The sequence below is a fragment of the Mus pahari genome, chromosome 2 (assembly GCF_900095145.1).
Source record: "Mus pahari chromosome 2, PAHARI_EIJ_v1.1, whole genome shotgun sequence".
NCBI lineage: Eukaryota > Metazoa > Chordata > Mammalia > Rodentia > Muridae > Mus > Mus pahari.
Genome location: NC_034591.1, coordinates 48913565 through 48930119, shown reverse-complemented (window position 1 = coordinate 48930119; position 16555 = coordinate 48913565). Strand labels below are relative to the sequence as shown.

The 16555-nt window shown below is 55.8% G+C and overlaps 1 protein-coding gene across 2 annotated transcripts in view; it reads right to left on the bottom strand.

Moving 5' to 3' along the window:
* Positions 1-13029, bottom strand: part of Flnc (filamin C) — a 29091-nt gene extending 16062 nt beyond the window's left edge. Inside the window, exons 1-16 of one of the 2 annotated variants that reach the window (XM_021190479.1) lie at positions 12338-13029; positions 7562-7810; positions 5798-5895; positions 5280-5430; positions 5071-5189; positions 4873-4950; positions 4572-4734; positions 4199-4399; positions 2782-2919; positions 2302-2428; positions 2010-2146; positions 1609-1802; positions 1398-1511; positions 653-796; positions 305-428; positions 3-163 (exon numbers count right to left, since the gene is read on the bottom strand). In XM_021190479.1, the coding sequence (XP_021046138.1) occupies positions 3-163; positions 305-428; positions 653-796; positions 1398-1511; positions 1609-1802; positions 2010-2146; positions 2302-2428; positions 2782-2919; positions 4199-4399; positions 4572-4734; positions 4873-4950; positions 5071-5189; positions 5280-5430; positions 5798-5895; positions 7562-7810; positions 12338-12692 (2553 nt within the window). In that variant the 5' untranslated portion in view covers positions 12693-13029. The remainder of the gene's footprint in view (positions 1-2; positions 164-304; positions 429-652; positions 797-1397; positions 1512-1608; positions 1803-2009; positions 2147-2301; positions 2429-2781; positions 2920-4198; positions 4400-4571; positions 4735-4872; positions 4951-5070; positions 5190-5279; positions 5431-5797; positions 5896-7561; positions 7811-12337) is intronic. The other variant, XM_021190480.2, reaches the window with a different exon arrangement.
* Between the last annotated feature and the right edge of the window lie 3526 nt (positions 13030-16555).

The window sequence follows — 16555 nt, the reverse complement described above, 5'->3', positions numbered from 1 at the left end:
ACCTGGTTGGCAAACAGCACCATGATCGTGTAGTGGCCGGCCCCAGGGGGTGTGTACTTGACTGTGAAGGTGTCGTTGTCATTCTTGATGATGTCAAAGTCGATGTCCGCTTCCACAGGTCCCACCACGCCAGGAGCACACTTGATGCCAATACTCACATCACCTGAGGGAAGGAAGGACCCGGGCTATGCATGAGGCTAAAAAGCTTCTCCCATTAGAGGCTCCTGGAACTGTGCCCAGGCAATTGGTTCTAGCAGATCCAAGCCCTTCCCACCCAGAACACGACCCCGAGGGAGTTGCTCACCTTGCCCGGCTTCACTGCAGTCCACTGTGAAATAGGTGGGTTCGTTGGCTTTAAGGCCTGTCTTCTCTACTCCGGGGCCATATACCTTTACCCGCTCAGGATGGCTGCCTTCTCCCACATTCACCTGTGGGCAGAGGTTTTCTGCTCAGGGAGTGGACACCGCTCAATGTTAACCCTTCCCACCAACTCCCCACCCCTAGCCTTGGCTGGAGCAGTCTTAGCCTCTTTGTGGGGGCCTTGAGGAAGTGAAATGTGCAGAGCATCCAGGACAGCCATGAATCTGCTGCATGGGGCCCGCATTCCCTGGGACTCCTGGTAGTGTGTAAGGGGCAGCGTTGGTCGACGTACCCTGAAGGGGCTCTTGGGCACGTTGACACCTCCCCAGGAGACGATGATAGTGTGCTTGATGGGCTTGGTAGGCACATAGGAGCAGCGGAAGGTACCATCGCCATTGGGGATCACCTTGATGTCGATGGGGCAGCCATCTGCATCCTGTGGGTACCAGCCAAGCAATGTTCATGGGAGCAGAGAAGGCCACAGGTCTCTCAGTGCGCCCTCTGCTGGCTGAGGCAGACTCTGTGCTTCTCTATGCCCCACCAGTATCTCACCCACTCAAGATCCAGTCAGTGAGTCTAGTGCCACGTGCTTTGGTGGCCAGTCCCTACCTTGGGAGCCAAAAGACTTGGCATGAAGTCACCTTCGTGGCCTGCTTCCCAGCTTATGTTTAGCTTATATGTTAGTAGTCAGGGAGAGGCTAAATCAATGTTCCTAAAATTGATTAACAAGCTTTTTAAAGAACAACTGTCTCCTTGGAGTTTCAAGACCTTTAGGGATCAGTGGACACTAATTTGTTAAACTGACTTGAAGCCAGTGTTGCATATGGTGAAGTCATCTTTCAACTTCAAATTACTGATTCAAAAATGATTTCTGAAAATGCTTTTAAGATTATCATCCGTAAGAAAATATGGTTTTAATATTCCACAGAACTATGACCACGTGAGACTCACTTCTGTCTTTCTGGGAATACTACAATCTCCATTCTGGAGGCCACTATGTGGGGTAGCAGGGCACAGTGAAGGCAGTGGTGTCCCACCTGGGCATAGAGCTTCAAATCTCCCTTGCCAGCAGCACGGGCATCAATGGTGAACTCGGCAGGCCTGTCCACGATGCAGCCAGTGGGCTCTAGGCCAGGACCAAAGGCTTTCACCTATGTTCCGGACAAGAGAGGGGGCTAGGTTGGGGACAGGAGGAGGAACGGAGCACCCGAGCCCAGTCCCGATGGAGTGTGGGAGCTGGGACCCCACCTTGTCTGGGAAGCAGTCTGGTGGGGCTGGCTGGATGTGGGCGATGAAAGGCGAGTCCCGGATGTCTTCATCATCGCAGATAACATGCACAGCATACTCCCCGGGCTCGGTGGGCCAGTACCGCACGTCACAGGAGCCGTCGCCTTTGTCATCACATTCAATCTTGGCTTGCGAGGGCCCCTCGATGGAGAAGCCTGGGGAAGCGGTGGGAAGGGTCAGAGAGCATAGGGCACAGCCAGGCCTCTCAGGCAGGTCCCCTATGTTTCCTTCTCCTCACAGCCCAGTTACCCTGAAGTCCCCACTCTAAGCTTATCCTGACAGCCTTCCGAGTCTCCCAGCATTCCCCACTCCTCCTCGGCATCAGTCCTTTGTCACATGCCTCGGGCCACCCAGCCACTTACCCAGAGTCCCCACTTCTGTGCCGATGGCTTCCACCACAAAGTCAGCTGACTTGCCCACCTGGCCAGTCTCCAGCCCAGGACCCCATGCCCGCACTTTCTGGGCTCCGGCCTCTGGGCTCACCTGGACCTCAAAAGGACTGGGAGTAAAGGAAAGAGCTGGTGTCGGTGCCAGGAAGTGCCCCTGCCAGAGGCAGGCCTCTTCTCTCCCCTCAGAGCCTCGGGAATGTCTTTTCTCCTCACAGCAAATGACCCAGACAGGAGGATGCAGATAGGGAGGAGGCGTTGTGCTTACCTGCGGGGAATGGCATAGCCACCCCAGGTGATGGTCACCACATACTTCCCAGGTACCACGGGGTAGTACTCGCACTCGAACACCCCGTCTCCAGCCTCCCGAACTTTCACTGGCTCCTCTGTGCCCTCTGAGGAAATGAAGGCCAAATGAAGTGCAGGTCAAAGTCTGGGAGTCCCAGGTTCTTTGTCCCCCTCAAGGAGTCCTTGGGACCTAGGCCCATCTGAGGAAGGAGCTACCAGTGGACAGAGCTGAAACTTATGGCAGGACCACGTGTCGTCCCTGAGCGCAACAGCCCAGTGTAGCACACAAGGTAGAGACAACTGGCTCCAATTTTCAGACTGGGAAACTGAGGCAGAGAGGAGAGTCCATGGGTCACCATGTCTCAGGAATCTCAGGATGGGGCTGCGTGTCCTGGATGTCATTGTCCTCAGATTGTCAAAACGACTATCCAGTCCCCCAGTCCCGGGCCCTGGCACTCACTTGGACCTTTGACGGTGACTTTGAGCTCCCCGCTGCCAGCACCCTTGGTGAACACCTTGAAGTCAGCCACCTCTTTCACACGCACACCTTTGGGCTGCAGGCCTCGCCCAGAGGCTCGGCAGGCGTTGGGATTACAGGCTGGGGAGAGGAACAGACAGAAGGTTTGGGTGCTGAATGGCTCTGGACGAAGGCCAAGCTCCCATCCCTGACCACCTTACTGTGCAGGTATCTCCTGAGCCCTCCCAGGCACTGGGCACGGCCTCATGCAACCCTGCCCCATGCTTTCTGTGTCCATCACAGAACTGGGTCTGCTCGGAGCAATGCTGGGCGCTGGGCAGAGAGAGATCTGGCTGCAGACCCAGGTCAGAGCCTTTCCTTGGAGCCACTTGAGACAAAGACTGGCAGAATCTGCTCCACATGGGCTAAGAGACAAGGAGCGCTCTTTATCCACACTGAAGGCACTTCCCATTATAGCCCTAGGCTTTCACGGCATCTCCATAGCTGCCTCACAGACTGTGGCATGCCACGAACCATCCAGCACCACCATGGAACAAGAGGCGTTCCATGTAGCATCAAGCCTTCCGCCGCGCACGGGCAATGCACTGAAACCAGCCTGGTACGATACAGATACGTGGACTCACGGGGCACCAGAGAAATGACAGTGACATATAACCCAGGCCTAGCCAGCGGTGGCACAGAGCTCAGACGCTGCCACAGAATCCAGGCAGTGGCTCGGCAGCAGCTGGGGCCAGGCACGGAACATGGGTAGACGGTGGGACAGAATCTAAAGTTTGTGACAAAGACCACAAGGCGGACGGCAAATCAAGAATAAACCTGCCCAAGAACACATACAACGGCTCGGCACTCCAGCCTGTCACAGAACGAGAGCAATCCACACTGTGTGGGCATGCCACAAGCATGGGTGAGGCCAGCCAGCTACAGCCATGCCTGGCCCCACCTCCACTGGCGAGTACTAACGTGGCGCCACTCTCTTGGCCTGGTGGATGATGGGTACAAAGGGGGTGGGCATCGGCAAGGGCACTGAGTACAGGGAGAGAACCAGTTGGGGGGGTAGGATCACCAACCAAGGGCCTCGTATTTCACCGTGTACGAGGCCGTATGAGCTCCACCAGGGTGACCCTGTGTCGCCTCTCCCAACCCTTCCAGGGCATCCATATTCTGGGAGACCCCTGTGGTCTCTGAACCCCCTCTTACCCATACCAGCCTCCTTGGGGTGGGAGGATGATAAAGGAGAGAACCCCAGTTGCCCCTGCCTGACTGAAGCCCACACTTAGCCACTACCCCACCCCCACCTCCATCCCTGTGGGTTAAGTGCTGCATTTCCCATCAATCCTCAGACCTGACGTTTGGTGGCGAGCTTTCTGTGTCTGGCTCTGATGAGGTGAAGCACCCTTACCTTCTGCCACATGGACAGGGAAAGGACTCCGGGTGATGGGTGCACCAGCAAAGGCCACATGCACGGTGTGTGGCCCCTCCATCACGGGCCTGTACGTGCAGCGGAACGTGTTGTCACCCTTGTCCTCCAGGGCCACCTCGACTGTATCCCGCCGTCCCTGTGGGTCCACGATCACCACGGCAACATCACCAGTGCCAGCCCCTGCAAGGGACAAGGCTGTCAGGAGCCCACTCTGGACACACACATATCTGATCAGGCTCCCTCATCCTGGAACCACCCCCACCCCCAGCCCCACCCCCATCCTTACCCCCACCCTCACCTAGGATCTGACTCAGCCCCACACCTGTACACTGTCAGAGGTTACCACTCTTACCGGCAGTATAGATGTCAAAGTAGGTGGGTTTGTTGGCCACGTTACCCACAGGTTCCAGACCAGGGCCACGGGCTGATACCTTATTGGCATCCCCGAGAGCCATGCCCACGTTCACCTCAAAGGGACTACGCTCGATGTTCTGGCCAGCAAAGAGCACGGTCACCTGGGGCGGGGGTGAGGTGGGGGCAAAGGTTAGCTTCTAGGGGAGACTAGTTCTGAGGGAGAGGAGAGGCAAAGAGGGTGTCAGGAGGACAATGGCAGTGGGGGATGGGTTGAGAGGGGCAGCAATCTGGGGAGATACCTTGTGTAACCCAGCAACCTTGGGCACATAGGAGACGGCGTATGTGCGGTCCTTGTCATTGTTGGGAACCACTTTGGCCTTGTTGGGAAGGAAAAGGATTGAAGGTCATGTAGTTGTAACCCTTTCTGATCCCATAACCCCAGGACTCCTCTCTCCCAATCCCCTATTGCTCCCTTTATCTCCGGTGCCCCACTGTACCTCCTCAGTGTGTCCCTCGGGGTCCTCAATGTAGACCAGCACCTCCCCCACACCAGCATCTACTGTCTGCACGGTGAAGTGGGCAGGCTGCAGCACAGTGTTGCCCTGGGGCTCAATGCCTGCGGACAGAAGCAGAGCCCAGGTCACTCAAAGGTCCTCTCCCTGTCCAAACACCTCCCTCGGGAAGGCTCTTAGGACTCCACACATACCGGGCCCATAGGCGATGGCTTTCTTGGGATTCAGCTGCTTAGAGCGAACAGGGGCACCGGGTTTGAGTTTGGCCTTGGGAAACTGGGACAAGTAGGTCATGACAGAGTGTTCATCCACGTTGGGATCCACGATTTCTTCAGGGGCAATCACCTGCCATAGGAAGAAAGGACAGTTGCGCACTGCTCTACCAGTTCCTACCTGCTTCCTTGCCAGGTATCCGTACAGTCCTTACCTCTCTACCCCGCCATGCCCCACTATGCCATCTACCAGTGTACCTGGGGCACCCCGATCCCCCCATGCCCCACTATGCCATCTGCCAGTGTACCTGGGGCACCCCGATCCCCCCATGCCCCACTATGCCATCTGCCTGTGTACCTGGGGCACCCCGATCCCCCCATGCCCCACTATGCCATCNACCTGGGGCACCCCGATCCCCCCATGCCCCACTATGCCATCTGCCTGTGTACCTGGGGCACCCCGATCCCCCCATGCCCCACTATGCCATCTGCCAGTGTACCTGGGGCACCCCGAGCCAGTCATCGGCTTGCTGCATGGCCTCTCTGGCATTCTGCACGGGTTGGTTGGGGTCCCAGGCTTCCCAGTCAGGGCAGAGACCTAGAAAGACGGTGGAAGAACAAACATAACGGTAAACCAAGGAGCTAGCACAGAGTCTTTGTTTGGCCAATGGTCTTACATCCTTTCTGGCCAGCTCTAGGACCTTCCCCAGTCAGGTCCCGCTATCCCCTGACATTGCAACCAATCACCATGCCAAGGCACAGCAGTCCTTGCTAGCATCAACAATGAGGCCTTTCTCTACCCACGGTGATGCGGCCTGGCACCAGCCTTACCAGCCAGCATCCTGCTTAACCCAAGACCTAGCAGAGACCCCCAAGTCCCAAACCCCAACAAAGGACCCCCACATACATGTCATGCCAGCTGGTGGACAGAAGGTGAAGGCCCTGTCTCCCACAACCCTGTGATGCTACTCCACACTAGCCTTAGGAATAACTCTCTCTCCCTTCCTTTTTTTTTTTTTTTTTTTAAATATTTATTTATATGTAAGTACACTGTAGGGGTCTTCAGACACTCCAGAAGAGGGAGTCAGATTTCAATATGGATGGTTGTGAGCTACCATGTGGTTACTGGGATTTGAACTCAGGACCTTCGGAAGAACAGTCAGTGCTCTTAACCTCTGAGCCATCTCTCCAGCCCCTCTTTCCCTTCTTAACTGCCCGTTGGGGGAAACTGAGGCATCAAATAAAGCAGCATTGAAGCAGGGAGATGGATTCCCCCGTATGGACATTGAGAGCCTAGCCTCCCAGCAGATAGAATGCTGACAGAATCCCAGATCACCTGTGAAGGGCGGGTTGTAGGGGCGGGGCAGCTTGGTTCAAGGCAGAGATAGAGGGTTTGATCACAGTGGTGAGGAAGGGGCCGCTCACAGGCTGGAACCCATGACTGGCTGGAACAGCTGAGCTCACTGCTGGCAGCCACACCAGCTTTGGGCAATGGCTCAGCAGCTGGGAATGCTTCCCAGGCTGCATGCCCCCGCCTCCCCATCCCTGCTCCCCAGCTGACCCCAGGGCGGGGGAGGATTCCCCCAAGGGCCTAAAGCTCCTCTGGCCAACTGCCCCCCACTGTAGATAACAGTCAGGAAGGAGCTGGACCTGAGGTGGGGCTCTGGCCTCTGCTGTTTAGTCCTCTAAAGGCTCTGATCTGTTCAGGTCTAACCAGGCTGGCCCAGAAGGGCAGGCCAGGGCCACCTGTCACTGGACAACACAATGGTACCATCCTGGCCCTCAACCCTTTCTCAAAGCCACCCCCAAGGTCGCACAAAAAGTCATTTCTATATGTAACTAAGGATATATAACTAAAGATTTCTTGCTGTAAGTCCAACCTATTTCTTTTCTTTCCATATTTCTTTTCTTTCCACCAGAGTAGAAGAATCTGTAGAGGAATGTCCAGGTGACAAAATAAGCCCCCGGGCTCTGGGGTCACTTCTGGACAATGTGTTTTCAGACAAATCGCTGTCCCTCTCTGGACTTCTAGGCTTGCCTATAAAATGACTTGTTGGAAACCTTTTCTTGCTTCTGCTGAATCTAGCCTAGCAACCAGGAGCAGCCACAACTTCTCCAAGAGGATCAACCCCCGCGGCGATCCTGATTCATAAAACCCTGGGGTGGGCATCAATACAAGCACGAGCCTCGCTCAGTATCTCCAGATTCTCCCCCGGTCTCCTACAGGGCTGGTGGCTCCTTGGTGTGTCCATTGGTCCACTCACCGGGGGCGCAGTTGTCGACCAGGGCGCCCAGGGCCTTGCCGTCCTGCCAGTCTCGGTTGAAGTTGGTGATGGGCAGCTGGGGCACTTTGTTCTGGATCCAGCCGAGCAGACGCTGCTTGGGTGTCTGTTTGCGGGCATCCTCATCATCTTCGTCCTCCCACATGGGCATGGAAATGGAGTAGTGCAGGATCAGCGTCCAGATCAGACCCAGGATCAGCTTCAGGTTCCCATCCACGATGGCCTTGCTGTCTGCAGAGAGAGGGGAACAAGCCAGCTCAGAAGGGCCACTCGGGGTGGTACCCTCTCTCACCCACACTGCCCCTGGAGCAGCTGTTTGAGCCACAGCGTTAGATTCCTCCTTTCTCTGGGACCTAACTTCTCTGCCTTCCAAAGTCTTTCACTCACTCCCATGGCCGGATGTCAGGTCTCATCTTCAGAAACAGGCCGCTTCCCTCTTTGGTACCCCTTCCTCTACCCGAAGATCATCCAGCACTGGGGTCTACCTCCCACCTAAGCAAGTGCCCTTCTGAAATGCAAGCCTCTTAGGGCAAGACAGTGATTCTGTTTTGAGTCGGGGCCTTAGATAGCCCGAACTGTGGCTCTGAATTCCTGATCCTCCTGCCTCTGCGGGATCTTATAGGTATAAGCACTGCACCTGTTTATATAGCACTGGGGCCAAACTCGGGGCCTCATGCATACCATGGAAGGGCTCTACCAACTAAGCCACATCCAGGGCTTCTTGGATTTTTTTTTTTTTTTTTTAGCTGTTTTATTGACACAGAGGCTGCGCATATTAGAGAAAACCTGATAAGCGTTGACAACAGGGCACACCTACAAAACTATTGGCATGAAATAAAAACTAATAAATAAGTATAACCATCGCTCCTCTATATATACCCATCCGTGACCCTCTCGCCTGCCTGCCATGTCCCCACATCCCCAGGCAACAAATCATTTCCAGATAGTTTGCATTTTGTCCTTTTATATAAGATCAATTGATAAATTTTTCTTTTAGCTTCCTCCACTCTAGACCTTGAATGCAAGAGAGAGAGAGAGAGAGAGAGAGAGAGAGAGTGTACCACACCGATGTCAGGTACCCTCCTCCTTACTTTTTCTAGACAGGGTCTCTCACAGAACTTACCAATTTGGCCAGGCTTGCTGTCCAGGCATCAGCAGGCATCCTCTATCTCCACCTCCCAGAACTGGGACTAGGGGTGCACCAGCTTTTCACATGGGCATCTGGGATCTGATCTCAGGCCCTCGGGTTTGCATGGACACTACTTTACCAACTCTGCCATCTCCCCTGGGTTTAATGATTCTATGGTGGGGCTCAAACTTTACAGTGTCTCAGTAAATGTGAATGCTTATTTTGAAAGCGCAAGTTAAGGCAGTGTAGGACCGGATCAATCCTGCCTACTCTCTGCGCTGAAAACGGGAAAAGGCCTTCTGAAACACACGGACACTGGGAGGAGAAGGTGGACACAGTATATGCTCAGATAAAACTTGGAAATCACATTGCCTGTTGCTGAGAGTCAATGGCGTCTCCCAGGAGGGAGGGGAAATACCACACATGTGGACTCGATTCTGAGACACTTTGGACCACAACTGATATAAACTATAGATGCTGGAATCCAGCTTATTTGTATAGTGTAATGGAGGTCTGGAATCCATCCGCTTCCCTGAGCCCTGCCTGTAGGCTAGAAAGTGACTGGGGGCTCTGTCTTGTTTACGCTTGTTTCCTGAGAGACAGAGATGGTGAGATCGGAGGCTCCCTATTACGCATTGTTTTCTGTTCTTCCCTCAGACCAGAGGGCCTGGGGAGCCTCTGTCATCCTCCGCTCCACCCCCACCTGCCCCCAGGACCGAGGAATCCACGTCTCCCGGGCCTCCCCACCACTGATTCATCCTTCCTTCCCCAGCAGCCCCGCAGCCCGCCCCTTTCCCCTGGCTCCACTGCAGCACAATGGTTTGGCAGCTCTCAGATTCCATGACACACCACCTCCCTGTGCTTTTGCCCTCTCTAGCGAACACAGGCTCACAACCCTTTCACACAGTCTGGACACCCGGGGAAGCCTCAGTCTCTCCCACAGCTGCCCAAGCCCACACCGCCGGGCTCACAGGCCCCTGGGAGGAAGACCTTGAAGCTGCAGTGCTGGGAGGGGATGGAATGAGGAGGGTGGTGTCATTCATAGTTGCTGGAGAGAGAGGTTTCTCCCTAGCAACTGGCCCTGGGCCAGACAGCAAGTGGTCCCCCGCTTGGGGACGGAAGGGGGTTGGCTAGCAGGCCCAGAACTACACCCTGGAGGCTGTGACCTTTCTCTCCTTCCACCCTCTCAGGAGGCCAGGCGGGGGAGAGGGTGGTGGAGCACAGCATCCCATCAAGGCTTCTCTGCCAGCCTGGGGATCACCCCCAAGAGGTAGGAGGAGCCACTAGTTTGTGACCCCCACTCCTTGCCTAGAATAGAGGGGAGGAGACAGGGCTGGCCAAGGGAGGGGCTGGGACAGCTGCTGTCCCCTCCAGCCCCTCCCTCAGCTATTGGCTCTAAGAGAAGGAATAGCAACTGGAGAACAGCTGTGGGCCAGAGCTGCCTCACAGGCCTCTTTGTTTGGAGGGGCTGAGAGGGTGTGTTGGGGGGGTTGCACCCAGTGCTGGGGGTAAGAGGGGTACCGCGCCCTTTCAACCCAAGCCAGGCCTAGAATTCTTCCAGGTAAACTTCTCAGCTGTCAGCAACCCTTCCAGGCCCCAACTTTCCTTCTAGTGAGAAGTGGGGAGTCTCTGAGTACCCCACCCTCAGGTGCCCAGATGTTCATTCAGTCCTGAGACAGAATCTGGTGGGAGACCCCCTTCCCACTTCTAGACAGGATGTGGAATTAGAGTAAGTGGGATGATCCCTCCTTGGGACACTCCCTTTCAGTCGCCTAGGGACCTCTGGCTGGCGTTTGTGCCCCTTCCCTCCAGCCTCGGCCCCAGCCCCAGCTCAGTTGCTGAATTGCTGACAGCTTATCTCATCAGCCCAGGGAGAACTACTTGGCCCAAACCCGCCACAATTCCCCTTCCTCTCAGCGGGAACCTTGGAGCTTCCCTCCCGCCCCCAAACCAGCCCCGGCTTCTTCCCCCCTCTACTCTGAGCCGGCCCCCTTGCAGCAGAGCCAAGGGGGCTGGAGCCAGGCACCACCATGGGGGGAGGGGAGAGGTGCACAGGGGAAGGATGAGGCCTGGAGAGGGGCCCACCGCCCCCGCAGCCAGCAGGGAAGGGAGGCTGAGCCACTTCCTATAGTGTCTTCACAGAGGTTTCAGACTTCCCCTGGAGACCCCACCTGGGACAGCCAGTCCGGCCTTTCATTTCCCAGTGTGAAGGGAGGTGTAGGTGGGGAGCAGCCCCAGGGCTGGCTTATCTTGAACCCCTAGGCTCCACACCCACACAACACTCTCCTAATTTTCTAGTTCCACCACTTACACCAGGGCCCCCTCCCCCACCCCTTGTCCTCAGGCTTGTCCTTCTGGAAAGCTCAGAGACATCTGCTGTGTCACGGAGACAGGGCTATTTCCAGGCCAGAGCAGGAGGGTGGGGTATGTGTGTGTGTGTGTGGAGGGGGGGTTAGTACTGGGACTAGAAGAGGTAAGGCCCAGGAAGAAGCCTGAACAGGGCAAAGGGCCTCAGACTGATCTCAGCTGCTAATTCCGGAGACCTGGAGATGGCCATGAGGGAGACTAGGGAGGGGGAAGATATCTAGTTAAATAGTGAAGTCTCTGGGGGCAGCTTGTAGTGGCGGACATCACCTGGTTCCATATACAGTTCCCTTCCAGGGCCTGGGGTGCATCCTCCCAGGGGGTCCTTCTAGTACATCCCAGAAGGGTTCTAAGAGTTCACCCAAGGCGCAAACTGGAAACCTTGGCCCCAGCGGGGCAGGGCTGTGAGGAGTGAGGCAACTTCTTGCCGCTCAAAACCCACCCTGGGCTTCTGGACTCCCTGGACCAGTGCGCCTCCCCACCCCCACTCAGAACTGACACACCTTCCAAATCTGGTTACACTCAATGACTTCCTCTCTTCCTCAGCCTTCCCCTCCCTCTAGGGCAGTTTGACCCTTAGCTGTAGCCAATCCCAGGCCAGGCGGTGGGTTGGAACAGGGCATGGACAGGCACGAGTCCCCCTCCCAGACGACCGAAGCGACCAGGGCAATCAGGGGTTAAAGCTCCCAGGACGTTGCTCAGTGCCTTTTTAGGTTTCTGAAGCCGGACTCTGTTTGCCCTAGTCCGGCCAGATCCCAGATGGGGAGCACATGCCTGCCAAGCGCATCGGTGGAGCTTCAGGCCACTGGTCGCCCTGGCCTCAGGGCCCTGAGAACCCAGAGTTGACTGGGACCTGTCTTAAGTCTGCGTTTCGCCACTGGGAAGCCATTTGCTTTCATGTGGGTGGCGGGATACGCCCCCAAGGAATTAGCACTGGGCACCAGCCCTGTCCTCGCAAGCATGTGCAAGCAAGGGTGGCCCGGTGGAAGGAAAAGAGGGAACTCTGAGCAGGTCGGTAGGAGTGTGTGTAGGGAGACTGAAGCTAAGATGTTCGGACAACTTCGGAAGGGGACTTCTCAGGGGTGCCACCTGTCCCTAGAGGGGTATCTGGGCTTCAGCCTGTACTGGCGAGGGAGAAATCAGACCAGGGTCCTCTCGTGGCAAGGGAACGGCTTTCTGTTCCGGATCTCAGTATCCGCACCTATGTGCCCTGTCCCTACACCCCCGCCCCCCGCTATGACCGTTCCCTGTGACCCCGCACTGACCGATGGACACGAGCTTGATGTGTTCGCGCTCCAGGAACTCCAGGGCCACAGACACATTTTCCAGCTTCATCTGGCGAAAGTTGGGGCGCGGGTGGAACTTGCGGTACATGCGCTTCTGGCTGAGCACTTCGAGCAGCGCGATGAGGCGCAGCCCGTCGCTGAGGTCTCGCTGCAGGTCGGTCAGGCGCTTGCCCACACACTTGAGATGCTCGTTGCACCACCGCGTGAATGTGTTCTGCTGGATCTTCTTCCACGGGGCGTCCTCCGCTAGGTCCTTCTCCGTGGACGGCATCTCGTCCGCCTCGTCAACCAGGCCGAGGCCGGAGGCGTCCGAGTAGTTGCTGTTGTTCATCATGGTGGCGCGGCGGGGGGCAGGGGGCGTACGGCCTGGGGATCGGGCTGTGGGTGCTGTCGGGGCGCTGTCGGGGCGGGACGCGGGGACACCGAGCTCTCGGAGACTTCGCTAGCGCTCTGGGCGGCGGGGCTCGCGGGCCTCCTGGGCTGAGCTGCTGGGCTGTTCGGCTAGGGCTCTCTCTCTCTCTCTCTCTCTCTCTCTCTCTCCCGGGGCGGAGCGGTGCTCGGGAAGTGCGGGCCGGGCCGGGGCAGGGGGTTTAAGAAGCCCCCGGGCTGCCGACCCCCCCGCCGCGCCCGCAGCCCCGGGGTCCACGTCAGAGCGCCGGCCTCCCAGGAATGCCGCCCGGCCCGCGGGTGGGGGCCGCGCTGAGCCCCACGGCCCCGCCTCCGCCCGCCCCTCCTCCACGCAGTCCGCAGCAGGAGCGGGGATGGGGTGGGGGCGCTGGCCCCGAGCTTCCCCACGCACACTGTACACCCCAACCTAGTCTCAGCCATTTAGGGATGAAGGACACTCCTTCCACACCCAGACTGGGTTAAAGAAAGTAATGGGGAAACTGAGGCAGTGGTTAGGGCTAGACAAACTGATCTGGTGTTGACAGAATTTTCTGGAGTTGGTGACAAGGCTGTTGACACAGCCTAGAGTCCTGGCTTCTAGCCTGGTTGTATTGTCCACCTGTGAGAACTCAGAAAGGAAAGTGTGTGTGTGTGTGTGTGTGTGTGTGTGTGTGTGTGTGTGACAGAGAGAGAGAGAGAGAGAGAGAGAGAGAGAGAGAGAACCAGAAGGAGCAGGGACATTGATCAGGAGAGACTGAGTTCAAGGGGGCTCAGTGAATTTTGCCACTTTACAAGAAGAAAATGCTTAAACCCTTATTTGGAATCCAAACCCGGGGCCACAGGGAAACCAAGGCTCCTGACCTGACTCAGTGTCCCTGTCACTAGCCCATTTAGACTCACTGGCTCAGAATGAAGCTGAGCTCAGGACAAGGGTACCCAGTGAGTCACTTTGTGTGCCCCCCCCCACGCCGTGTGACTCAGCCAAGTTGATGAGGGGACAAAAGGACTGCCCAGGTAGTGCCAGGGAGCCCCCTGGGCGATGTGCCCATAGGAGCCACAGGGCAGATCCTCCCAGGGAAAGTACAAGTGTGCCAAATAGCAGGAAGAGCCCTGGCAGAGCAGCCAAGGGAAATGTGACTGGGGCAAGTGGGCAGGGCCAGGGGCAAAGCGGGCAGGAGGGGAGGCAGGCTAGAAGCCTAGGCAGGATTGGGTTGAGGGCAAGCAACACGGGAATGTTCGCAACAGAGAAACTGAGGTAATCCCAGACGCCTGCCACACACAAGGGAAGGAGCTACAAATGCATGTACATAGCAAGGAGAGGTCAGATATCCTCTGCTTCCCCATCCTTCGAGAAACTAAGGAAGCTTTGAAGGAAGACAGTCCTTAATTCAAGCCATGTGACGGCTGAGGCTTGGGTAAATCATTTTACCTTATTTCCCTCCTCGCAGTCATAATGAAAAGGAAGGCGATAATAAAGCACCTTTGGGGGTTCTTTCCTCAAGGGCAGATGAAAGCTGTGCCCACTATGGCCTTAGAAAGAAGTTGGGGGCGGAGCTTATGGTGAAGTTCCCATCAATCATTTCTTTTTCCTTCTCACCTATGGATAAGGCCTGGTCCTTAGGAGGGAGGGGGAGGGCAGAAAGGGCCAGAAACAGAAAAGAGCCCTGTGGTGCATAGTGTGTGGAGCAGGGGTGTCTCTGGAGGCCCTGATAGTGACAGGAGAGGTATAAATAGCCAGGGCACCCGCAGCTCATGTTCTGCTGGCTGCCAGTGACGAGGTGCTCAGGAATTCCACTCTCCTGTTGGCAACCCCCCTCCTTGTCTCCCAAACTGTCACTCTCCCAGAGCGCTACCTTCATCCCTCAGCCAAAACCCCCAGCAGGCACTAGCACTGTCTATTTGAAAGACTGAGCTCTCCTGTGGAGGGATGTCTAGCTCTGGACACAGAGCTGGATCACACAAGCAAAGTTGTGTGTGTGTGTGTGTGTGTGTGTGTGTGTGTGTGTGTGTGTGAAGGCAGACTTTTGACAGCCAACTTGAGTAGGCTCTGCAATGTCTCTGTTGAAGAAACCAAAATACAGATCTGGAAAAGAAGAGATTACTCTCTGGGCTACTAGAGAGGGAGGAAGGGGTTTGGGCAGAGTAGTGGGAGCTGAACTGTGCTCAGTCCCTCATGGCTCTCAGCCACCTGGTGGGTGTTATGAGGATTTCTAGTCGGGCCAGGGACTCTGAGGTGGACTCAGAGGGGAGAGGATAGCTTCCCTAGCAGTCTCTTCAATTCATTATCTCACTCTGAGAGATCTGGGAGATGGGTGTGCAGGCCCCACAGGTCAGCAGAGCAGGGTGCAGAGTGCCAAGGGACGATTCCCTTCCCGGCACCCTCCTCCCCCGAAACCTGAGCCTGTTGCTCTCCAGGATAAATCGGGGCCTGACTCAGGCCCCAGCAGCCTGTCACAGTCACCCTACACAGGCGCAGGCTGGTGACTCAGCCCTCAATATAGCCCATGAGCCCAGGCCTCGGCCTCAGCCATGCAGGCAGAACAGACCGTGCGCAATGCTGTCCCCGGGCCTGCCAAGAGGGGCCCTCACCCTGAGAAGAGCTAGTATGTTCTTCCCACAAGCCAGGCCGAGGTCCCAGGAGGGGCTTTACAGGTGGTTTCATCAGCTGAGTGAGTGTGAGAAGTGTTGGCTAGGGCCACAGGCCGTTTATAGCCCCCTGAGTATCTGTTGACCTATCTCAGGAGACCAAGTTGACGGGCTTGCCTCTCCCATCAAGGGACAATGTTGATCAGCCACCAAGCATAGCCACTTATAACAAGTTAAAGCCACAGGAGTGAGTCAAGTGTTTGGTAAGATTGGGTTTTGAACCCAGGGCCATGCCCACACTCACCTGTGATGGTTCCAGGGCTCAGAGCAAGGATTCTGGCAGTCAGGGGTAGACACTGTGGCCTGGTTTGGATACGAGACAGAGGGGAGAGATGCATGGGCTGAATCCCAGTCTCTCCACTTCTAGATCTGTAACCTTCACAGCTACACAGCTCTTTTGAGCCTCTACTTCCTCATTTGTAAAATGGTGTTAATAGCATCCCCAAAGAATGCGTAAAGATAACAAACCAAACCAAACCAAACCAGGATGATGCATGGGACTCGGATCTCATCTGCTGCTGCTTCAGCTAAGACAATGAGTTCCTTCAGCACACTGTGTGCGCCCATAGTCCAGACCCTCTCACCTTGTCCTCCCTCCCTAATATTAACCTACCAGAGCCAGCGGTACCGTGCTCTTTAGAAACACCTATCTGTCTTGTCCCCAACAGCAGCTGGTACTTGGCAGAAGCTTCATGTTCAACTGTGTGAAGACAGGACAGTGGGCGAGCCTGGCCTATAGGCAGTGGGCAGTAGCTAGCATTTTTTCATTCTAACTGTACCCAGATTGGGGTGCCTGCCTGACAGACTGTAGGTTTTAAGACACACTTCTCTAGACTCAAAAATCAGTGAATTTCTTTCTTTCTTTGTTTTTTTCAAGACAGGGTTTCTCTGTGTAGCCCTGGCTGTTCTGGAACTCACTCTGTAGACCAGGCTGGCCTCAGAAATTTGTCTGCCTCTGCCTCCCAAGTGCTGGGATTAAAGGCATGTACCACCATGCCCGGCCATTTTTTTTTTTTTTTTTCTTTTAAAGGGACCTGTTTTGTGTGTTCTGGGAACACAGGGTCATAAGGCCTGAAAGCATCAAGTGTAAGCCAGATGAAGAAAGTGAAAGTATTTTATAAAGTGTGTGTGTGTGTGTGTGTGCGTGTGTGTGTGTGTGTGTGT